The sequence below is a fragment of the Phaenicophaeus curvirostris genome, chromosome 3 (genome assembly GCF_032191515.1).
Source record: "Phaenicophaeus curvirostris isolate KB17595 chromosome 3, BPBGC_Pcur_1.0, whole genome shotgun sequence".
Lineage (NCBI taxonomy): Eukaryota > Metazoa > Chordata > Aves > Cuculiformes > Cuculidae > Phaenicophaeus > Phaenicophaeus curvirostris.
In genome coordinates, this window is record NC_091394.1 from 21,291,246 (window position 1) to 21,316,835 (window position 25,590).

The 25,590-nt window shown below is 39.6% G+C and overlaps 1 protein-coding gene across 4 annotated transcripts in view; it reads left to right on the forward strand.

Moving 5' to 3' along the window:
* Positions 1–25,590, forward strand: part of TRIO (trio Rho guanine nucleotide exchange factor) — a 249,264-nt gene that overhangs the window by 68,655 nt on the left and 155,019 nt on the right. For all 4 annotated transcript variants that reach the window (XM_069853494.1, XM_069853496.1, XM_069853497.1 and 1 more), the window contains exons 2-6: positions 3,092–3,166; positions 11,205–11,319; positions 13,858–14,050; positions 14,668–15,180; positions 19,406–19,528. In XM_069853494.1, the coding sequence (XP_069709595.1) occupies positions 3,092–3,166; positions 11,205–11,319; positions 13,858–14,050; positions 14,668–15,180; positions 19,406–19,528 (1,019 nt within the window). The remainder of the gene's footprint in view (positions 1–3,091; positions 3,167–11,204; positions 11,320–13,857; positions 14,051–14,667; positions 15,181–19,405; positions 19,529–25,590) is intronic.

Below are 25,590 nucleotides of genomic sequence, written 5' to 3' on the forward strand. Positions count from 1 at the left end.
AATCCAAGGCAGTGAGCCTTAAGGATATGCAGATCCAGAACACAAGCCAAATGCTAATGTGTTTGCTCTGGTGTTTACCTTGAGCAGCCCCTTAATAGTCAAAGAAATGCTAGCTAAATGTTTCTTGCTTCTTACATACCACAGGCAAAGTAAAATGTGCAGCTACTGCGCATCATCTGAGGTGAAGTAGTTTAAGGGCTTATAAGTCTGAGCAACCAAGTTGTGGTAACATCAGTGTCTTGGGTAATTTAGAGCTAAGATACACAGCAAAGTACAGCACTAGTTTCTGCATGCTTTTTAGGTGAGGAGAAAGTGTTTTCTACCTCTAAATTTACTGTAAAGAAAAGGAATCACCGTGGTTGATATGAAAGCTGAGTATGCTAAATTGCCATTAAATTTATGGGGAGTAGCTCAAAGCGTGCTGAAAAAAATTTAAATTTGGAAGTGTGCCTGTATGCCTTAACAGTCAACTGAAGCACAAATATTTTGAGGTTGGAAAAGGTATTTGCCTTCTTTTTGAATCAGTTATTTAAGCCCAAGGTTTTCTTAAACTCTTGCTGAAAGCTTTAGTCCCTGCTAAATGAAAACTTAAGAGGAAGCAAACTGCAGTCAAGTTCAGTAAAAGGCTGATAACCCATAGCGAGTACTCTGGAGGAAGGAATAATGCAAGAGGTTCCTTTAGAGCCATCTTAGACCACTAAGAGTATAAGCACAAATGTGAAAGAAATAGCTACATGCCTTCACTGCTTTGTTGGTCTAGAGTTTCTGTGTGAATGCAAAATATTGTCCATCATGTGGAACCCCTCCATGCAGCATGGGAGGAACTAGTTTTCCTAGTCTAGCCTTCCTCAGAATGTGAAAGTCCTAGTTTGGTTTATGATGTTCATGGAAAAACAGGCAACTAGCCAATGGCTGGAAGAGGATTTTTTAGCGCTCTTTTGTTTCTAATCTGTGGGTGCTGAGACAGTGTCCCAGTGGGGATGGGCTCTTTATCATGAGTGCTGTGATAGCATGAGGGGTAACGTTTTTAAGGTGAAAGAGGGTAGACTTAAATATTAAGAAGAATTTTTTTACTGTGAGGGTGGTGTGGCACTGGAACAGGTTGCCAATGGAAGTCATGGATGCCCCATCCCTCGAGGTGTTCAAAGCCAGGTTGGATGAGACTTTGAGCAGCCTGATCTGCTGGAGGTGTCTCTGCTCGTGGCTGGGGGATTTGAACTAGGTGATCTTTTAAGATCCCTTCTGACCCAAACTATTCTATGATTGCTGACAGATGTTTGTCTAAATGCATTTTTTTAAAAATCCCCAGTGGTGGATAGTCCATAGTCTTCCACAGAAAATCCCTTCACAATTATTTCCTTGACAAAACTTCCTGCCATCTGAAGTAAACCTCTCACTGCAATTCTAGCCAGCTACCTTTTGCTACCACTATACATTACAAGTGTTGAGGACTGCTGGTGTGTCTACCTCAGTTCATCAGGCTGAACAAAGTAATTTGGTTTAGTAGCTCTTGACATGTAAACACCTGGCCATCTTTGTCCTTTGGGTGTTCTGTTCGGTGTGTCCTGGGTCTGTTGTGAAGGGTAGTGTCCATAAGTACATACTGTAGAGGCACAGAAGGTTCAATATTGCTAGCTGGAATGGAAAACCTGTGCTGTAATTTACGTATATGTATCCTTATATACAAATCTTATGATACTTGCTTACATCAGTATGATAACTTCAGGTTCTAGCTCTGAGGCACACAACTCTTATGTTAAAGGTCAGAGCCTGAGACAAGAGGATAGGAGGCATCTGGGTATTTTTGAGGAGGAAGAGAAATTATAGCCTCCCTGCTGGGCAACAATGACAGCTTCTGCTGCTATCTCTACGAGGATTGTGGCCCTTGTGGACAGAACAACAACAATACATTTAAGAAAAGACTGCCACGTGTACATCAGACCTTGCTCTTTTAGGACTTCCCTAAAGCTATAAATAATTAAGAAATGACCTTTTTTTAATCTTCTAAATAGCTCAAACTGTTGCTTTTAAGGAACATGACTACTGTGTTTTACCAGGCTCTTGGGCTGTCTTACTTAACAGCACTTCTGGACTTGAACAGTGATTGAGAAGTGCTTCCCACTCATGCCAAAAGAGGTTCTTTTTTCAGAAATAAGGTGGTTTTTTTTTTAAAAAAGTACATGAGTCCAAAGAGACTGGGAAGGGTCATAGACAGTTTGTTTAAGTGTGTGTACAAAACCACACAATTTTTGTAAGATTAACAAGATTGTCCCAAAAGGGACCAGTTCTGTATTTTACAGGTCAACGTGGAATATAAGGTCATAAATAAAATGATTCCTAAATCTCCCATATTAGTCAAGGGAAAAGTTTAGAATCTAGCCACAGAAATGCAATGGAAGTAGAGAGGAGGGTCAAGCTGGTTATGTGCTACTTTGCAACATTGACTGTAATCATTCACCTTGGGGACCATTTCAAACACCATGGGTATAAGAAGTTACCCCGACAGAATGTGCTCTCTTGTTACAAAGTTCTGCTCTTGCTCGGCAGCAGAAGAACCATAGTTAATAGCTTTGTCTCCCAGTTGTGCTTACAGAAGTGATGTAAGGAAAATTGCGTGTAAATGCTGCTGGTTTTTTTTGGTGGGTCTTTTTGCCTGGTGTTTTTGGAGTATTTTGGAATTGGGGAGGGGGCTGTTGTTTGTTTTTTTGTTTTTTTTTGTACTGGTAATTGTTCTAAAGTTACCTACTCCTGTTAGCTTGGGATTTGGAATGACTAAAAGCAACAAGATCCAACTGATAGTTTTTACTTACTAGAATTAGCCTTCTTCATCAGTATTCTGTTTTCTACCAAGGCTTGCTAACAGACCATGCAGTTTGTTAGGCTAGTCAAAACAATGACTTGTTCAGTAATATAATTTAAAAAGTTTGGTTTGATTTTTTTGCAGTCTTTTACAGTAAGGTTATCTTAATTCATGTAATCATAACATTCAGAATGTTTTCCAAAGGTACGTGTTATACAGTGCATTCATTTAATGTAGAAGCCGATCTTATCTGAATTTCTGACTAATTACCATGTCTTTGCCTTTTCTCAGGGTTTCGCAAAAATGATGAAATGAAAGCTATGGAAGTATTGCCAATTTTAAAGGAAAAAGTTGCATACCTTTCAGGTACAGTTTTTTTCTTCTCTAGTGGAATGCATAACTGTGTTGTTAGTCAGATGTAAAATGGTATTTTAAATACTATAAATATGATTTAAAAAGTAATGGAAAGCTAGGGTAGCACGTGTTCCTGCTGGGTATCTGAAACAGAACATAAGCATTGTGAAATTATCTGTAATAAAGAAGGTGTTTGTGTTATGTTAATGTGGAACCTACTGCTTATTGTTGTCCCAGTTTTGTCCTGTCCCCCATGCATATCTAGCAGCATTATTTAGAACAACCTGCTGTACTATAGTCATATTTCTTCTCTTATTTTGGGTTCTTCTACTGGAGAGTTTTACGAGGATGGCTTTATTACTGGCCCACATGAAGCACCAGAGAAATATTTCTGTTGCAGAAGGGAAATTTCAGGGCATAGCCATTGAAACACAATATTTTCATGGGGACATGAGTTAGCTTCCAGGTTTAGATATCTCCAGCATACACCTTGAAGCCCAGTACAGGCTAGGGTTTGTGTGGCTAGGGAGCAGCCTTGCTGAAAGGAACATGAGGGTCCTGGTGGATAAAAAGCTGAACATGAGTCAGCAGCGTGCTGCTGCAGCAACACAGGCAAATTTGATCCTGGGCTGCATCCACAGGAGCACTACTAGCAAAGATCAAGACGTGACCATCCTGCTCTACTCAGTGCTTTTCAGGCTGCATCTGGAATACTGTGTTCGGTTCTTGTCCCTGTAGTTAGAAGGACTCAGGCACACGAGACAGGGTCCACGGGAGGACCATGAAGATGATCAAAGGACTGAAGAACCTGCTGTTAGGAAAGACTGAAGGAACAAGGCCTTTAGTCCCTGCGGAAGAGAAGGCTTGGGATACCTCATGACACTATTCCAGTACTTACAGGGCAGCTACAAGGAGGACAGAGGCTCTGTTTTCACGAGGACCCACATGGAGAAGACAAGGGGCAACAAGTAGAAATTACACTGGGAGAGGTTTCATCTCAATATAATAAAGAATTTTTTACAGTGATAACAATCATTCACTGGAGCAACCACCTCAGAGACCTGTTGGAGTCCTCATCACAAAGTTTTCAAGATGCAGTTGGACATGGGGCTAGGTAATCTCATCCAGGCTCCCTTTCCTATGGAAAGTTGGACCAGATAATCTTCCAGGGTCCCTTCCAACCTGTGCTGTTCTGCGATTGTTATGTGGTTCTATGAGAAATTTGAGTCTGAAGTCATCGCCGAAGGAGTTCCTGGGTATTCTGAGACCTGCAGCTCTACCAGGCTTTTGGGATCCTACTGCAGACTTTTTACCTGCATATTGCTCTTGATTCCAGCACCAGTCTATTTTTACAATAGATACCTCCCAAGCCATTCTTGAGATGATGTTTTGATCCAATCAGACATCTCAGTGTTTTAATCAAGTTAAAGCTCTTGGTAACAGATACCTCCCACAGAGGTACTGCTTTTACTCCAGCCGTACTATGATGGGATTAAACTGTATTTATAATAGTTTCTCTTTTTCCTCCAACAAGTATCTCTTCAGTCTGTGTTAAGCTGTAAATCTGTACTGCTTTGTTTCAGTGTTTGCTTTTAATTTATTCCTTTCATTTGTTTTCAGGCGGATATATTTAACAGACCTACTCAACATAATTGTTTTAAATTTGTATGGTCTTAATCACTTTGAAAAAAACTAGTTTAGTAGTTGTTTTCCCTCTGCCACAAATCACGCTAGGTCCATTGTAATTCACTCCTGCTTTCTCCTTGATCATCGTAATCCTGTTTAGCCCCCTTTATTGAGCTGTTAATGATGTGTTTTTATAAATGAGAAAAATGAGTGGATTATTCATAGTTTAGCCCATATGAAGATGTATTTTGATGGAAGAGAATTCTTTCTGCTTGCCTCTCTTATCTGTCGCACCAGCAAGGGTAGTGTGAAAAAAAAAACAAAACAAAAACCAACCGGGTGAATTTAGAACTAAATTTTGTACAACAAACAATGTAGAAATGAGATCTATGTTGTGGATGAGTCATCTGGACTTGTTAAAATCTGTGTGTTCCTTGCATATTGTGGAATATGTAGTGCAGCTGTGGTGGTCAAACTGTAAAAGAACAGTAAAGTTAATGATGGCACTTGGGGTGAGGAGGAGAGATGTAGTCTCTAAGAATTCAACCATGAAAGAGATCTTGAAAACATATATTTTTTTTTGTTAGGGCAGAAGGCAAAGAAGGTACAGAAGAAAAAATACTTCTGTGAAGTATTGTCACGTACATCTTGCTGTGTGTAGGTTGATAACTCCTGAGTCCCAAAGCTCACCAAACTAGCTAAAATTCTGGTATCTGTACATATTTATTCTGGAATAAATTCTGAATTGGAAATATAATGTCCTTCATGAAACCAGTCTGACAGACTGTAATGCTTTATCGTTGTGGTAGTTTGAACTAAATTAGAGTAAGTTTTGTGACTAACTCAGTTACTGTAAGTAACTTCATTTTTCTGAAAGCTAACTGCATGTTTTTGAGACTGTGTTTACCTCTAAAGTGGTAACACAGGGCATTGGTATGAAAAAAGGCCAATGCTTATACTTAAGTAAGGTCATCCTCAAGCTGGCAGAGAAGAGGTCGCACATGGTAGGAGAGGTGAATAGGGCAGATGACTCTAAACTGACCAACAGGGTATTCCATCCCATATATATCATACTCGATATAAAACTGAGAGATCACGAGGGTCTCGCTGTTTTCTGCCATGGCCCAATGTCCATTGAGGACCTTGTTTGTCTGGTTGCTCTTGATTCTCGATCTGTGTGTTCCTGAGTCCAGCTCCCTTCTAGCCATGGACCCATTCCCTCATGTCTGCTCTGCAGCATTTGTGGTGATGTGTAGTCATTGAGTGGTGGGGATGCTATTTCATATATTTGTATATATTTTATTACTTTCTAATTATTTTCATTATTATCATTATAATTTCATTAATGCTCTAGTTCTAGTTTCCAACCTGCAAGTCTTTTTCCTCTCATTTCCCTCTCTCCTTTCCCTGGAGGTCGGGGGTGGGGGGAGAAGGGATTTTGGAGGCTCAACTGCATGGTTTTAGCTGCCAAAATTTGTCCAGGTGGGGTTAAACTGTGACAGTCTTGTGTTGGTGAAAGTAACAGAATAACTTGATGTACAGAATGTAAATGCTTTGGTGTAGCTTCCCTGTGAATCTTCTATTGGTTTTCTAAAATCGCCAACAAAATGGCTCTCAATAAAAAACAGAAAACGAAAATGTATGGAGTCTAATATGCAATTTTTTGGTTCAGTTCTAAACCAAAGTCTGCTGAAGTGCAGATACTCTCGCATATCCACACATGGATACGTCAAGAGAAGCATTTTCTTACAAGGTGCAATTATCTTGATTTCATATGAGAAATAGCACTTCACAACTTGTTCAACTTTTCAAACTTGCCATAAAAGCCCACTGTTTAACTTTACCGAAGTACTTTGAGACTAGGTAGAAAGGCATTTCCTGAAAAAACTGCACTACTCAGCCTGTTGGATTTTAGTTCCATTTGGCGACCATTGACAAGGCTGCTGTTAATGATTTACACTAGGCAGAAGTGATTCATGTTGAGTGACTCATGTGAGTTGGTCAGCTACTCATATGACATATCTTGGTATAAACAAAGAGAATATCTCAATGCTGTGGGGGTTTTATATGAAAGGAAAGGGGTAAAAATGGAAGTCTCGCTGATGATAGTCATAGCTTAATATGTTTTTGTTAAACCAAGACAAACAGAGAGTTGACCTGAATAAAGAGAACATGCTTCGTAATATATCAGTGATAGCTGAGTGATCATAATATTGTGGAGTCTGGGATCCTGCTCAGAGTGCTGACAGTTAGTTCTAAGACAAAGGTTTTAGATTTCAGAAGAGAAAACCTCAGCTTGCTCAGAACTCAGTTAGGGTGGATTGTATGGGAAGTTTCCATAGAGTATAAAGGAGCTAGCAAGTGCTAGGAGTTTTTTGCTCAACTGGAAGCACAAAACCATTTCATTCCCTTTCAAGGCAGGGGAAGTAGGTGGGGCAAGAGACCCCCTGTGAGATTCTGAGTCTGCTCAAAACCAAAAAAGAAGTGTATCAGGGATGGGAAAGTGGACCAGTACCCACTGAGAACTACAAGAGCACTGCCACGGCTTGCAGAGATGCGGTTAGAAAAGCAAAAGCTCAGCTGGAATTGAAATTGACCAGAGGCATCAAAAACTACAAGAAAGGGTTGTTCGTGTACATAAACGGCAAGCAGCATCAGAAGGGAAATATTGGCCTGCTGTTAAACAGAAGTGAGTTAGTCACCAACAATGCTGAAAAGACAGATGTTCTCAAAACTTTCTTCGCCTCTGTCTTTACCCAGCTCTGACCCCACATCTTGGGAACAAAACACCAGCTTGATGCGAAATCAGACCCATCATCAGTGAAGGAAGAGTTCATATGCGAACTATTACAAGAGCTCAGCCGCTGACAACATCCCCCCAAGATCCATAATCTTTGAGAAGTTCTGGATATTGGGAGACTTCCCAGAAGACTGGAAGAAGACTAATGTCACCCCCATCTACAATGAATTCTCCTGGGGGCTGTCACAAGTCAAATAAAGCATGCGATTGGGAAAAGTCAGGACATATTCACCAAAGGCAAATTGTGCTTGACAAACCTAGTTGCCTTCTTTCTATAACAAAGCAACCTCCTTGGTTGATGTGGGGCAAGTGGTGGACACTGTCTACCTGGGTTTCTCAGGATCTTTTGATATGGCTTCCCACAGCCTGCTTTTAGATGAAGGGATGTGTTATGGTCTAGAGCAGTGGTCTTTGTGGTAGATGGGAAACTGGCTGACAGGTTGCACCCATACGGTGGTGGTAAATAGCTCTTTTTTGAACTGGCAAACTGTTGCAAGTGGGGTCCTCCAGGGATCAATAGTAGGCTCAATATCTTCATAAAGGATCAAGTGTACCCTGATGAAGTTTTGTGTCCATACCAAACTGAGTGGGGAAGTGGACACCTTGGAAGAAAGAGCCACACTGCAGGAAGACCTGGATAGGCTGGAAGAGTAGCCTAACAAGAACTTTATGAAATTCAACAAGGACAAGTGTAAGGTCTTGCACTTGGTAAAACATAATCCAGGCATCTATGGAAAGGGACCTGGGGGTCCTGATGGACAAGAAACTCAGTCTGAGCAAACCGTGTGCTGCTGGAGCGAAGAAAGCCAACAGGATGCTGGGTTGCATCAACAAAGGCATCACCGGCAGAGATACCACTCAGCTCTTGTCAGGCCACACCTGCAATATTGTGCTCAGTTTTGGTCTCCACTATGCAAAAAAGATGTAGACAGACTGGAGTGGATCCAAAGAAGAGCCACAAAGATGATCAAAGGGCTGGGAAACCTACCATTATGAGAAAAGGCTGAGAGAACTGGGTTTGTTCAGCCTTGAGAAAAGACGTCTTAGAGGAGACCTTATCACCATGTTCCAGTATATAAAGGGTGGCTGTGAAGAAGATGGAGACTCCCTTTTTATAACGAATCACATGGAAAAGAGAGGAGTAATGGGTGCAGGTTACTCCTGGGCACATTCTGATTAGATGCGAGAGGAGAATTTTTCACAGTGAGAACAATCAGCCATTGGAATCGTCTTCCCAGAGAGGTGGTGAATTCCCCTGCACTGGACAGTTCTAAGATTCAGCTGAACAGGGTGCTGGGTCATCTTGTCCAGGAATGTGCTTTTGCCAAGAAAGGTTGAACCAGATGTTCCTTGAGGTCTCTTCCAATATGGTGTTCTATGATCCTATGAAATACTAGTGTGAGACAGGAAATTCCCACCTGATGCCTCAGACATTGTTGCTTTTAGCATTCCTGTTTGTGTATGACACAGGAGCATTGAGATCAAAGGAAATGAGAATTATTTGTTGGAAAAGGCCTAAAAAAGCTTGCAATATAGCTGATGGAAAACAATTAAATCTTTGGTTCTTTTTTTGCGTAATGTTAACAATTTTGCTATCTGTCTTATGACTGGATAGTGAAATAGCTTTCACTAGAAATCAAGACTGTGTTAATTTCTTCAATACTCATCTATACCTGAAATTTGTCTCCAACATACAAAGCTTTCAGAATATGATTTATCAGAAATTTAAGCATTATACTGTAAGGATAGATTTTCTTTGCGGTGTATTTGGAGCTGGGAGCTAACTGATGTGGCATCCAAAATGACATAAAGAATACAAGTTTCTTTGTTCTGCCATGTTGGAGAATCACGTGATACAGGAGTTACTGTGTGGAAAAGGCCCAGAAGACTGATACAAGGTGACTGTGTGTAACAAGGCATTGATTTAAAATGCTTGGATAAAGATGATTCAGCATATGCTTTTCTCTGTTAGCTGCTGCTTTTGAAAGAAGTTCCACCCTGAGCGATCGAGCACTTCTTCTGAGGGCTTGGAATTAGTGGTGCTTGCTAGCTGAAATCTAAATTTTTTTAAATCTGTAGCTCATGGCAGAGGAGAGCATTAAGGGCTGCAGCAGACTTTCAGCCAGGTTTTGTAGCTTTGGAGCCCAGTGATCACTCTGGAGCTGAGCAGAGGCCTAGGCTGTTGGACTCCCAGTCTTGTCATTTACCCTGCCTTTTTCTTGGGGTTTCTATCTTGTTTTCATCCTTTCACTTGCTATGTAAAAATCCTCAAAGCTCTCTGGCAAGTGACTCAGGATGGTTAAGACCAGACTTTTCTCTCTCCATTAGAAAGAGACAACTCGCTTGTTTTGAATTTCATGTCCTGCTTGAGAGAATAATGGATTGTAAGAATATGAATTTCCTTTTAAGTTTATGTTTCTGGCATTAAAACTCAAAACTGCTTTTTTCCTTTTCTGAGTTTCATTTGGTGCCTCACCGGGAACGTATCCAGTGCAGACGGTCCCTGGAGACCTTGATGGTTAGGCTTAGTGTCTCTAGCAAGCATACACAGACTGTGTTGGGAAGAATAGTGATGAATTTTTGAGTGATTGGTTTTATTCATTTGCTTTTGGCCTTCCTTTCTAAGGGTTTTTTACAATCTTTATTCAGTAACATGGATTTGCAATGAGGAGCTGATTTATAATGAGAAATTTTCGGGACAGAGGATACTGTTTTTCTGTGTTTCCATGAGACAGGAGAAAACAGTCCATACATCTGTGTTGAGAGCATATATCTGTAATTTAGCTTGTACGAATGTGTCTGCTATTATGCAAGTTTTGATGAAGGCAGCCTACTGACTTGAATTTAGTGTTTAGTAATAGTAACATTTTGTTGTCATGAGCAAGAGGCTGGATATAAAATTACATTTTAATATTCAACTGTATTAAGTCTGTGCAATATAACAAGATGAATACTTGTAAGTGGAACCACTCAAAGTCAGATTTTTTGCCTACATAATGAGTGGATTCAGAATTTTCTTCTTTTGCATTGCTAACAGAATTAAAAACTGTAATCTGATGCTTCAGAATCAGCACATCAGAATAAAGTAAAAGTATAAATTAAATGGGCATCCACTCATCTTGGGTGTACCTTTGGTGTAAAATACTATACACCTAAACTCTATGCTAGTAGTAAACTGAATGTTGAGTATGCTCTGAACACTTGTCTACAAAGTAGTACAACTCTGTATTTAGTTTTATCTGTACAATTGCTGATTAAAAATTAAACACATAGCAAACACCATTGCTGGAGATGCCACACAGCCGGTGAAATTTGAATGTAACTGTAATGTGTAAATGGTTATTCTGTATTTTTTTTTTTTTTTTACAGAAACTTACTAATTGTAGGACTTGAGACAAACTGCTTATTGATACTCCCCAAATTCAATTTTAAATTGGTCTCCAGGTGACAATCTTGGCATTTAACTTGAAATCACTTCATTTTTTAAGTGGGTATTCGTGCAAGAGCGTAGGACTTAGGTTTGCTGAAAGCATTACGAAGAGTAGTTTTGCAAACCAGAATGGTGTTATTCTCTGGGCTTTTTTTAATATGATTGCTTTATGTTTGTTTTTTTTATTTTTTCAGGTGGCAGAGATAAGCGTGGAGGTCCCATTCTAACGTTTCCAGCTCGTAGTAATCATGATAGAATACGGCAAGAAGATCTTAGAAGACTAATTTCATACTTAGCATGTATTCCTAGGTAAGTGATCGTCACTTGATAAGCTCTGAAGCTATAAAACAAAATAAATCGATTATGTTACAGTACACCCACAAGCTAGAAGACTGAGCAGGTTAAGAAAATGAGCAAATTCATACCAAGTTCCGTCAGTTACTGTTTTCAGACTGCTTTTTTTTGGAAAAGACCTAAGTAATTACTCTGCCTTGTAAAAGGAAGGCTGTTTGCAGAACTGGTGTGCTTTTAGCTTGAAGTATTTTTTGTCTTGGGAATGGCACTGCCATTCCATGTTGCTGTCACTGTGTTGAAGATTGCAGATAGTACTCAAAGACTTTCAGTACATCAATAATTAGAGACAGGCTGGTCATCATTCACAGTATGTCTTCTGTGGACTGAGGTCAGCACAACACTCCTAACTGTTACTCGGTTTAAATGAGTTATAGTGTCCAGATATAGCACAGGAATAACCAGGAAAGACATATGTAAAATTGATTGTACTGGTATCAGGTAAACCCGTGGAAGGATTTGTGAAAGTATTGATATAATTGCATTATAAAATATTTAAGCTATAAAGTATAATATGTCATTTAAATAAATGGGCAGAAGTAAAATCGAGTGCTTGTGTGCTTGTGTAAATATTTATATAACGAGTTTGTTCTCATAAAATTTTTCCTAGTAGTAACTAAGCTGGGGACAAAATGGATGTGAAGAACCTGTTTTTGAATCCACCTCAGTAGGCAGCAACGTTTGGTGCAGATTGGAACAACTGTGCTCGATAATGTTTGCCTATGACCTCAAGGAGCAGTTGCCATTATAGTTGAAAAAAAAACCCTTGGACAACATCCCTGAATGCAATATCTTCTGTGTTTCTGTAATGTGTTAATTTGTAGGCACTCTTCTTTGCATCTGATGTAATCAGATGTTGATTTCAGATTTCAGATTCACAAAAGGGCTTTCATAAAAATACATCTAGTTAAGAGGGTGTATGGCCTTTCTTAAGAGCAGTTGTTGGTATTTCAATTATTCTGGTCATTATTTAACCTTAAAGTGTGGAAGTGTTAAGAATTCTTTTTTTGTTAACTGGTGGTTTTTGAGGAGAAAGAAGAAGTTGTCTTGAAATTTTTCTCTCTGAAATATTTTGATTTCATATTTGAATGTTTAACATGCATTCTAGCCCCCTGGAGCTTCAAGAGACTGGGGAAGTTAATAGATAAATACACATCAAAAAGCACCCAAGAGATTTTTTTAGAGTTAACGTGGCGAAATGCAGTGGTCCTCTAGCAAAAGACTCACCTTCATATTGATCATGTTTTAAGGACTGCTTATGTAACCCTTGTTAATTAAGATGTCTCAGTTTGTTTTGATAAACTCTTCTAAATGGTGCATTTAATTTTTCTTTTTTTTTTAATCCCACTTTAAAGAACTCCTATTCTAAGGAACCTGTATTGCCATTTCTTTCAGAAGCTCTCCTGCATCAGTCATAACTCATCTTTCTACAGTGTGGCCAATGAGATTGTGTGAAGTATGCCAGTGAAGCTTCCTTGCTTCTTGGACACTGAAAACCTTGCTATCTGAAAACCAGAATTGCATTTACATTAGTCACATCCCTGAAAGTGACTCGTACTGAAACAATGGACATTTGGTCCCTTTTTGTAGTCCATTGGCTATCATGCATTTGTTTTGAAATGTTTTCCCTTTCCATGTTAGCCATGTAACAAATTCTTGAGGAACAAAATCAAAATTGCTGGTGTTGGTGGTAATTGCTGCTTTCGATCAGTGGCAAGCACTAGGTGTACAAAAGGTATTTATGAAATGAAATTAAATCTGCCATTCTCAGAAGAGTTCCCAAAGAATTTGAGAGTAAGGTCTGTTGACTTTTGGACAACAAAATTGAGCTCTGATTTTGTAGAAACAGATTGATGCTGTTTTCTTCACAACTGTGAAATGCTTTCTTATCCATTAACTATCCACAAATCAATCCCGTTACAGAGGGAATTGTCAGTAAAGGGTTCCCCCACACACACTGGCTAACACTCTAACTCTCAGGTAATATGTGACTAGATCTGAGACAGTTTAAAAAAGCTGCAGAAACAGTAGGTAAGAACAATATCTTCTGTCTTTTAGAGGATCCCCATACTCATTAGAAGGGCATGAATATTGTCATCAGTAAAGTGTATGTATGTTTTGAAGAGTCAGTTGTAAATGAGTTACATATTGTTGCTTCAGTAAACGGTAAGTTTAATGTGCATGTAAAGTGAAGGAAAAACAAAATTGGAAGGTGAATACTCGTGAATATAAACAATGAAAATTAAAGAGGATATAAAAACAGATTATTGTATCAGCAACAGGTGTAAAGCTGTCACCCACAAGATGTTTGGCAGAGGGGTGAGAGAAAACCTGAGAGGCTCATGAGATCTACTGTACATGTCAGCTAGTCAACATGAGACTCTAGATGTGAGGGTTAGCTGAGTAGACCATGTACACCAGGCATTGTGGTGCAGTAGAGTGCTGTGTTTGAAGTTGTGATGCTTGCTTGGTAACCTTTTCTTCTTTCTTTTACAGTGAGGAAGTATGTAAACGAGGATTCACTGTCATTGTAGATATGCGTGGGTCAAAATGGGACTCTATAAAGCCTCTGCTGAAGATTTTACAGGAATCCTTTCCCTGTTGTATTCATGTTGCACTGATAATCAAGCCAGACAATTTCTGGCAGAAACAGAGGACTAACTTTGGCAGCTCTAAGTTTGAGTTTGAGGTAATTTTCCCTATGGCATGCAAACTTACATTTATTTCATAGTTTTAAGTATGCTCAGTACTGATCAGCGTCTTGAAAACTCTCAGATATATTATGTTCTAGATGAGTTGAGGGTTACATTAGGCCAGTAGTGCTGTATGGAATGCAGTTTTTTTCCTGTACTTAGGCTAGGTAGTTTTGTGTGTTGTCATTTATATTCTTTTCTGAGTGTGAGAAAGATGGAATTAGGGTTTTACCCCTAATGGTAAAAGTTAGATTTCATCTGCATCTGTGCAGAGGAAAGCAGCCAACTGAATGTTGCAGTTGCCCTCCTGCTGCTTTACAATACACATAATCAAAACTTAATCAAGACAGTATTGAAAGAGTGGTCGCTGTTTTCTCCTTAAGTGTGGCAAGGTAAGAAAGAAATAAAGTATTTCTTTCAATTGGGGAAGTACCTGCCAGACAAGAGTCTAATCAAAACTGATATTTGAAAAGGAGTGTATACGAAAAGTTAGGTCACGTGGACTTCATGAAACATTTTGTCAGCTCTTAAAAAGAGAAAACCAAAAACTTGAAACAAAATTTCAAATTCATTTCAGTAACAGCATTTGTTATTTTTCATTTTTATTTTTTAGACAAATATGGTGTCTCTGGAAGGCCTTACCAAAGTAGTTGATCCTTCTCAGCTAACCCCAGAATTTGATGGCTGTTTGGAGTACAACCATGAAGAATGGATAGAAATCAGAGTTGCCTTTGAGGACTACATTAGCAATGCAACCCATATGCTGTCCAGACTGGAGGAACTGCAAGATATATTGTCAAAAAAGGAAATGCCTCAGGACCTGGAAGGTGCTCGAAACATGATAGAGGAGCATTCACAACTGAAAAAGAAAGTCATTAAGGCCCCTATTGAGGACCTTGATGTGGAAGGACAAAAGCTGCTCCAGCGGATACAGAGCAGTGATAGCTTCCCCAAAAAGAACTCTGGGTCAGGGAATGCAGACTTACAGAACCTTTTACCCAAAGTATCCACCATGCTGGACAGGCTGCACTCAACACGGCAGCATCTGCATCAGATGTGGCATGTGCGGAAATTGAAATTGGACCAATGTTTTCAGCTCAGGCTGTTTGAGCAGGATGCTGAAAAGGTAAGGAATTGGGGAGAAGAGTATAAATTGGTGCTGCCATTGACAGCAATGAAGCTTGATGAATTTGAAAGAAGTACCAAGGATCACTGCAAACAGTAATTTTGTGTTTAGAGTTAATCACTAGCCTTTTAATGAGAAATAAAGAATTTCTTGATTGAGAGTGACTCTTAGTCTTCTGGAGTAAAGGGGATGGGGTAGTAATTCTAAGCTGCAAAGAACACAGGTAGCTCTCAGCAAAGAAAATTTAAAGTGGTAGTGACTTCAAAGCTTTTGCTTTGGTAAGTTTTTGTTTGACAGATGCTTTTGGATGCATCAGTTGAAGATGAATGCTGTATACTTTATAAATGCAGATGACTAAGGACTACATTGGTCTCCTTTTGAGCAACCCTTGGGATTTGAGTGACAGGCAGTTGACAAACTCTTGAAGAGTCTGACATGGGGATCTGCTTCATTGATGCTTGATTTAAAGTCCCAGGCTAAAAACTGGTGTATATCTTTTGACAGTGCATATGTCATTAACAGGGGACTGAGGAGTCTGGGAATGTTTCAGGCTAACCAGTCCCTTCAAATGAGTAAGATCTGTATAGGATGGTTTTGTAATCACTTGTTGTTGACTTGTTACCATGGAACAAATAACTTTAAGGAAAAGTGGGGAGTTTTTCTTCAGGAGAAGTAGTAACTAGACTCTGCAGTCAAATGGTAGGTGTGATCTTTGTCAGATTTCTTAAAATAATTTATGTTGAGAATGCCTGAACTGGGTGAGACCAAAGGTCCGTGTTAAACCAGTGGTCATAAACAGGTACAGCAGTGGTCATAAACAGGTACATGGAGAAGAGTGAAACTCTGCTGGATGAGGGAAAGGCTGTGGATGTGGTCTTCCTGGACTTCAGCAAAGCCTTTGACACAGTTTCTCACAGCATTCTGCTTCAGAAACTGTCAGCCTCTGGCCTGGACAGGCGCACACTCTCCTGGGTGGAAAACTGGTTGGATGGCCAGGCCCAGAGAGTGGTGGGAAATGGTGTGAAATCCAGCTGGAGGCCAGTGACAAGTGGGGTTCCCCAGGGCTCAGTGCTGGGTCCAGCCCTGTTCAATGTCTTCATCAATGATCTGGATGAAGGCATCGAGTGCAGCCTTAGCAAGTTTGCGGACGACACTAAGCTGGGTGGAAGTGTTGATCTGCTGGAGGGTCGGGAGGCTCTGCAAAGGGATCTGGACAGGCTGGACCGTTGGGCAGAGTCCAATGGCATGAGGTTTAACAAGGCCAAATGCCGGGTCCTGCACTTGGGGCACAACAACCCTATGCAGTGCTACAGACTGGGAGAAGTCTGTCTAGAAAGCTGCCTGGAGGAGAGGGACCTGGGCGTGTTGGTTGACAGCCGACTGAATATGAGCCAGCAGTGTGCCCAGGTGGCCAAGAAGGCCAATGGCATCTTGGCTTGTATCAGAAACAGCGTGACCAGCAGGTCCAGGGAGGTTATTCTCCCTCTGTACTCGGCACTGGTGAGACCGCTCCTCGAATACTGTGTTCAGCTCTGGGCCCCTCACCATAAGAAGGATGTTGAGGCTCTGGAGAGAGTCCAGAGAAGAGCAACAAAGCTGGTGAGGGGGCTGGAGAGCAGGCCTTATGAGGAGCAGCTGAGAGAGCTGGGGTTGTTTAGCCTGGAGAAGAGGAGGCTGAGGGGTGACCTCATTGCTCTCTACAACTACCTGAAAGGAGGTTGTAGAGAGGAGGGTGCTGGCCTCTTCTCCCAAGTGACAGGGGACAGGACAAGAGGGAATGGCCTCAAGCTCCGCCAGGGGAGATTTAGGCTGGACATTGGGAAAAAATTTTTCACAGAAAGGGTAATTGGGCACTGGCACAGGCTGCCCAGGGAGGTGGTTGATTCACCTTCCCTGGAGGTGTTTAAGGCACGGGTGGACGAGGTGCTGAGGGATATGGTTTAGTGTTTGATAAGAATGGTTGGACTCGATGATCCGGTGGGTCTCTTCCAACCTGGTTATTCTGTGATTCTGTGATTCTGTGAAACCAGAGCAAACATATAATACCTGCCCTTCCTCTTTTTACCCCTGTTTTCTTCCCCTGTGCTTTCTCTTACTCTGATCATTTCAGCTAATGGACTTTCTCAACACTACTGTTAAGGTTTTCTGCTGTGTTAAAAAAATGAATAATTTTTGAAAGTACCGTTTAAAGTAAAAGTTTACTGAATTGGGTATAACTGAAAATAGTAGGGGCATGTAAAGAATTGAAAAAAAGTCTGGTTAGGTGAATTTTGAGTTACAAAATTGTTTGGAGAATAGCAAGCACTTGGTGTAGTTTCACTTTTTCAGGCCTGGAATGTTTTTTTAGCAACCTTTCAGCCACTTAATTACATCATTAGTTACTCTTTAATACAGCGTGAACAAAATGTATTTTGATGCTCATATGGTATTGAAAGACACTTTCTTCATTTACCTATCTAAAAGCTGCCTACATAACTTGGGCTTTAAGAAATTCCTTGTGAATTGTTTGAGCCTGTGGCATTGATCTCTGTCCTGCCATGTGATTGTGTAAGCTCTTACCTGTGTTTTCTAGGTTCCTGATTCCAAGAAAAAGTCTATACTAAATTAGTGCTCTTTATTTCAAAATTGAGGGCAATGTTAGGCGCCTCAAGATGGGGTTGACAGCAGCTGGCATACCTGGGACTTTATTCTCTCATCAACCAGCAGAAAAAGATTAGAAAGAAGGTTTGTGTAGTATCCCATCTCACTTTTGGATTAAGGCCCTTGTGTTAGTCTACTTGCAGACTTTATTTCACCGCTCGTATCAGATTAGATTTCATAGGTCAGGGCTCCTTTATCAGTAGATGTCTATCTCTGTGATTTGGTTAGGTACAGGAAAGGGCTAGACCTTTGTTGGAAAAATAAATTGGTTTGGATGGGGAGGAATTAACATGTTCATTTTGGAGGACTTGCAAAACTATTTGCACAAGAAATCTGGGCTGGTTCAGGAGAAGAGAAGGCAGAAAAGGGGCAAGGTAGCAGGGAATCTGATTAGAATTGTTTGGTAGGTATCTGATGGCAGTGAGTTAGACTACCCAGAGAAAGCTGCTTATAAGCAGGACCTCTGTCTAGTTTGAATAGTGTTCTAACACATCTTCACTGTAGTCTAGATAAGAAACCAAGAGTATGTGATCAGCTATTTCAGTTGTTATGCTCTTTAACCTTTTCTTTGTTTCTTTACAGTCCTTACCATATTGTGATCTACTTATAATTTGATTTGTCAGGTACACGGGTGGAATAGTGGATTTGATAACATAGCTCTGTTAGCCAGCATATTTTAAAAGATCTTTAAATGAGTACTTATTGTTGATTGCTACCATTTTTTCTGAACAATCTTTTTCAGCTTATCCAGAGAGTAGATGGATCTTTTGAGCTGAGATATAGGAAAGATTTCAAACCATTGGGATCTGTGTGTTAAACTTAGCTTTTTGCTGTGTCGCTTGGTATTTGAACACTTGGTCTTCTGGTGCTGGTGATACTTGTATGCGTCCGTTGATGGTTGTTGTCAGATGAGGTCTTTCCTAAAATTTGTTTGAATATTAAAATAGTCTATATTTTAAAACAAAACAAAACAAAAACCCCAACAAACATATTTAAAAATTATCTTTAAACTTGTCTGGAAGAAGGTAATGTATGTGTCTGTCCTCAAGTATAGTTTTGGAAAATTCTTTAGCAATAGAAAAGTTGTTTTCAAGTCTGCTGTGAAATTAGGTACTAAAAATATTAAACTTGCTGCGAAGTACTTGAAAGCAAGAGTGAATTTATATTTGATTTCCATGAGTTGCCATTTTCATTCTGAACTACTAAGCTGCTGACATAATGCAATACTGATGCTAGAGAACATATCAGCTTGGTAACTCAGGGCTGTGCTCTAAGCCTGTTTGTTTGCTATGACTTCTTTGTAGTAGTGAAGTTTATGATTTTCTGAATATGACTTTACTGTGGCTTGTTGAGATAAACACCTATAGTAAAGATTTAACAGCCTCAGATGTTTGGTCCGAAGTCATATTTCAGCAATGATTTGGTTAAAATTTATGGTAACTTACAATGGAAAGAGTATCAATGTTGATTTTCACGGCCTTATACTCTGTCTTCTATGTTCACAAATTTCATGTATTACTTGTCTGAGATTTCTGCCATGACAAATCAGTGAATTTTTTTTTCCTCTTTTAATATTTTCTTCTAGATGTTTGACTGGATCACACACAACAAAGGTCTATTTCTGAACAGCTACACAGAGATTGGAACCAGTCACCCCCATGCAATGGAGCTTCAGACACAGCACAATCACTTTGCCATGAACTGTATGGTAAGAACAGGCCTCACTTCACGGCACTGACATGTTGTCTGTAAATCATATGCATAAATCATTCCTTCTATTGCAAATAGTGTAAATTTGTATTTGAGCATTGAAATCATAAAACACAAATGAAGAAAGTAAAGGGTAGCTAACTACTGCGGTCAACAGACAAAATTATTTTGACTTATGGCAGTATTCAACACAACCTCAGTGCTTCCTAAATAGTGTCTAAACTTCTAGAACTTGGGATATATGTTTTAATGCTGCTTTGAGTCTTTTAGGAAATTTAAGGGAACCGTGTAATACAGAGGTTAGTGCTATATATGGAAAGAAATAGCTCTCAGGATTTTCTGAATAGATTGCAACTCAAACTAAAAGTTCTGAGTAGCAATGATCAACAGCTGAGCTTGATATAATAATTTTCCTTGTTTTTAAGTGGACACACTTCTCATTTCTGACATAGTAGAATGGAACTAAACCAAATAATTTTTTTGTCAAATATGATCTTCGAATGAGCTATCAGTAGGCTGTAATTAAAATCTGGTATTTTAACAGCTGCTTGGTTTTGGTTTCATAAATTCCTGTTTGGAGGACTGGAGTTGTTTAAATAACTTAGGGAGTTTGGGCCTAAATCCAGTCCCTGGCTGTCAGGTCAATGAAGGAAGAACACTACCACTCTCATTAGAAATTAACATCCTTGGCAGTCCAAAGACGGGAGTTGCATTAAAATGTGGTCAAAACAATCAGCTCTTGCAAGAGGGTGGTTTTGAAGGACAGGACTACTAATAGTGGAAAGAGAGAGTGGCAAAGTAAGCTTAACTAGGTTATGTGTCTTGATGAAATTATGGAGGGACTAGCAAGGTAGCTCTTGTGTATGGTATTGCTAGAGTTGAGGTGATAGACGTGAGTAAAGAAGGCACATTTTCACCTTTTGCAACTCGGCTATGTTTGCAAAACTTAAAAAAAAATCAATATGAACTTTTTAGTAGAGTAAAGCAGATGCTGGAGAGCATTGTAATTAAGTTATGTATCATCATATATGGTTGCAGTTTTGACCATTATATTTGGAAAGATATAGTTTCACTCCATGAGCATGGGGAATTGCTTCTTTATGGAGTACCTCACTGCTGTTGCTCATTGCTCTGCATATGAAGTAGAGCAAAAACAAACTCACAGAAGGAAAGTAGGTGTCATTGGCACTAGATAACTTTTGGAACTTCTTTTGCCTTCCAGACAGTTCTTGGGCTTGTACTCTAAAAGTTTAATTCTTCTTCTGTAAGACTGTCCTGTTGTTAGTCACTGTAGTAATCTTTTCTTCAAATTGGGTGACATTTTTTTTTTTCCTGATTCCATGTTGTTCAACACTAGGAAGCACTTGAATGATGTAGTGTAATCCCTCCTGCTCTGTTTTTGCTGCTAATCTCTGTTTTATTTCTAGTAGTCATATGCATTAATTACAGAGGACTTTTTCTCAGCCTGTACAATGATTTCTGCATGGAGCAGCTTAAATTTGGGGCAAATTAAACAGCTCAAATATTCAAGAGGGGAAAACCAGGCTGCAACTTCCAGTGTGTTTCTGTGGCATAACCCCCAAGAAAAGTGATTCTTTGGCACAGAATAGAAAAATACAAATTTAAAATTATCAGTCCCTCATTTTGATGTATGCAATGTTCAGATTTTTTTTGTTAAATGGCAAAAGCCTCATGTGTGGATTAGGGGCGAAACTGGACTGAGTGTGACATGGAAAATGAGCTGTGCTGATAGGGTTTTGGCAGGCATTATTTTTCTTTAGATTCTAACTGGAAAAATATTGGGCAATCTTAACTCCTACAAGCATATTCAGCTTCTCTCTGACCACTCTTTATGTGCAGTCTGTTCTTAACAAACTACTGTTTGTTCACTGTCTCTGTCAGTAATCGGTGAATGCTCTAACACTAGAGATGGTATTTAACTTTAAACCGATCTACCACCGTCCAAATTTATTCAATTGTATGGGGTAGCGGAAGGAAGAATGGCAACTGTGTATTGGGTATATTATATATAGGAGGTTTGGAAGGTTTTTCATTGTGGCCCTAATTGGACCCTAATAGATCTTTCTTTCCAGGCAGTTTCCTTAGGCTTGCTTTAGGTGGGGAAGGGCAGTTCAAAGCATAAATGCTGCCCAAGCAGCTAAATGCAACCTCGTACACTTGCTCACAGCTTAACCCTGATAATTGATGTTGCAGCTGCTTTTCTCAACACATTGTGGTAGCTGTAGGGCACATGCTCCCTTCACAGCAGGTGCTACCCTCTGTCAATAGCTGGCTGTCCCATCTCCACTTCCTTCCCAAGGAGCAGCTTGGCTTTCTGTGAGGTTCAGCAGGGCAACTTTTGCAGCTGCTTATGCCAAACTTGGGTGATAAAGACAGACAGCCTTGGATGAGAAGCCAAAATTTTAATCTGGTATTCCAGTCGGAAATGAGCCACCTGGATATCAGCCATTGTGAGAGCTACTTAGTTCCCATCATGAACACGAGTTGGTTACATCGAGGGCAAAGAGGAATTGCTGAATATTTGGTTTTTCTCCTTGTAATGTGTTCCTTCCATTTTTAGGATCTAATTTTCAGTATTATAGCATGAAGTCATTGAAAGTTTAAACCAAACATTGTAAAACAAAAAGATAAGGAATTGCAGGAGGAAATGTAACTGTACGTCAGCAGTGTCATTAGCAAACGAGCTGTCTAGGAATCTTGTGTATTCAGTATGTAATAGGCTTCTGTGGTTACATTTCAAGGTAACAGGAATAAGTTCATGGAAGTCTTGAGCTTAATATGCAGTCTGGTTCTCACTGCAATGAAGTTATGCCAGAGAAAAGCTGTGTGAGTGCAGAGATGTGTATTGAAGACAGACATGTATTTGCTTACCATTGCTTAACATGCAGGTTTGTGGCTAAAAAAGAATGCTATTGGGAAAATAGTTTACATGTGCAGCTGTAGGTATGTGACCTTCTATTACTGAAGTCAAGAGGCTATGCACTGATAAATGTCAAGGGCCTGTCTTTACGGGGCAAGTAGATCCTGTATTTCCAAATTGTTATAGCCATAATGATTCTCTCCTCTAAAGATGAGAATGATTTTTTTCAGTACCATTTAAAAGGCCTGCTTTCACCAACAGTAAATTGCTGTTGTCAAGTCCTGAGATTTACTGGAGTTAAGCAATACTCAGTTTCAGCTTGAAGTCCTCTTTGGGTGACTAAACCAATGCTTCACTTCTCAAAACAACATTTTAGTACCTTTTAAGGGAGAAACTTTCAAATAAAGCATCACAGGAGCTGCAGATACAAAAAATGTCTGTCTAGTTTTGAACTGCAAAAACAAAGTACCCGTGATTATACGATTAGTCAGTCTTGCGTGCAAGAGCGGGAAAGACTCGTTCAGTGTCTGTCCACTCTTTTTTGGTCTGCTTCCTACACTTTCTGGAATGCAATGGAAACAAAAGCAGTTATATGAAATATGGATGAGGAGATGGATGATGTTATCTACCTGAATATTTTCTTCTACTCTTCTTGCTAGACTGAAATAAAGCTTACTTGTGCCCCTTACTGTACAGATGAGGGTCAAAATGGTTGGAAAGGGACATAGGCAAAAAGAAGCTTTTCTTGGAGAAAGCTGACTCTGGCTAGTATTAAAGGGCACGTTGTGACTACTTCTTGTCTCAAGACTGGTAGGACCACCGGTAGAAGCTGTGTTTCTTAGCCATAATCCAAAAAATCTTGTATCAACTGCAAACATATTCTGAAGTTGATTAATACTGTTTTTAGAACAGGCTGTTTGCAAATACTAGACCACTTTATCAAGCTAATAGATTGCTCAAGCAGGGCTTTCATTAAAAAAATAAACAAAAAGTTAAGTGGTAAAATCCATCAACTGTCCAACCAATCTAATGTCCTTAACAGAAAAGGTAAAAACTCAAAATGAAGACAGGACAGTAGAGTAGGTAAAATGTGATTCAGTCAGGTTTTTGGTTTTTTTTCTGGCCAGATTGAGAGGATGTTTTTTTGAGTGCATATCCATAAGGGAATCTTTCTTGTTCCAAAGCATTTAATGCTTAGACAGTGTCTGGATGCAACCAACCTGAGGAGGAGAGACTGAAAAGGCAAAATTAGTTCAGGCTATTTCCAGCTTCTAAGGAGCACTCTGAACTCAGGAAGGTGAAATAGAATAGGTTAGATCTGCAGCTCCTAAGAGGGAAGGTGCAAATAAACACATTTTTAAAAAACAATCAGCTGGTGAGGAGTTAATACAGAAACACGTACGTTCATGTCAATGGATCATGAACTAAAGGAACAGGCAGTGGTGTTACGGCAAGGAAGTAAGTCTTATTTCGCTCTTAATACTTATTGAGGGTACTGGACTTAAGATCTGTAAAGAAATGGCTCTCATTCAGTTAGTTCTGTTGGAGAACTCGGTCCAGTTTAGAGTCCCATGCTTAATGTTATAATGGAAACCATCCAGATGAAAATGACGTGGCTGTAAGGAGAGGTTGAAGGCACGGGCATTTACTATGAGAAAGTGAAGATAAGCAAAAACGTAAGAGAGGAAAGAAGGTGATGGTGTTGGACTATAGAGTCTTGCAGGTCCACTATGAAATATGTATGAGAGAGAGATAAACTTGAAGAAAGTTAGAGTGAAATTTTATTCATTCCAGTGTTGATAGCTGTGGTTAAATAGTTACCTGAGAGTATTTTGAGGATCCTTGTAGTTGGATGTTGCTGAATTTTATTTTTTTTTCCAAGGGAAGAGTTCAGGTGATACCTTTATTTGTTCTGTAGCCCTTATCTTTGAAGTTTGGATTCCCAAACTGAGAATTTTGCTGTTGCTGCAAGGGTGAGAATAGGAGAGAGGTTAAAAAACATGAAAATCCTTAAAGCAGGTGTTATTTCATACATTAGTTGTCCACATTGTCTTGGTAGCCATTGGTGTGTGAAGTGGCAGATGATTTGGAAATTCCATCGCTAAAATACTTTAATTACAGATGAATAGTTGAAATTCACTTCTGTATAGAGGTGCTAGTTATGATGCTTATGGGCCATGTCACTAGGGGTGGTAGATTCTAACACTAAATGCTTAATAGTCTTTGCACCGGAGAACTACTGTTTGAAATTTTAGAGCTACACAAACATTTTTTAAATGGCTCTGGGAAAACCAGGAAGTAAAATAGAACCTTCAGGGCATCTGGCAGCTTAATTTTGTATCGAGTATGATAGAAGTGCAGTTAAGCTGGCAGGCTGTCACCTATATTTTCCCGTGTGTACTTGCCTTTCAGGCACACACCAAAGAATGATATAGTACAGTACAGCTTGTGTTTGGCTACTAATCTATGTTGCCTTGCTGAGCAATAGTTTTTATATGTATTCTCCCTTTAGGGAATAATTCTCCAATGAGGACCTTTCCAGATATTGTAAGGTGGTTTTTTTCAGCTTCTGGCTAAAGGGCATTGTGAGAGAATTGTTCTAAGTACGTTTGTGTACTTACTGTACATATTCTAGTGACATAACTGGAATAGCTGCCTTTTTAATTTTGTTACATGAGTTGTGTAACACAGTTAAATAAATGCAGTATCACTTTAGCCTTTCACTTTTTAGACACTTGATACACATTTAGAAGCTGCAGATATTTCATGCAGGTTCATGGGATGTAAATGAGATGCCTGAATAAATCTTAGTTATTAACCTGATAGCTGTTGCTTCTTTAAATAAAACAGGAGTGTAAATCCATGCGATGAATAAGACATCAGTTCCTGGGGAATAAGCAGCAGCTTACGTGGAACAGTGCTTCTCAGCAGTGCAAAAAGAATGCATTTGTTATGTTATAATGCCAGTGGACCTGCCTGTCCTTTTAGAAAACAGAACAAAATCTGTTAACCCTCAAGGACCAGTTAAAGACAGTCCAATTGTAGTGAGTTTTTATTTGAGATTCTTTTCCTGCTAAACTAAATCTGTCATTGCATTCTAAAATAAACGTAAACCTTTAGTAAATATATCAGGTAGCAAGGGATGTAGTAGTGTGGGCCAGGGAAGGTTGAGTATGTTC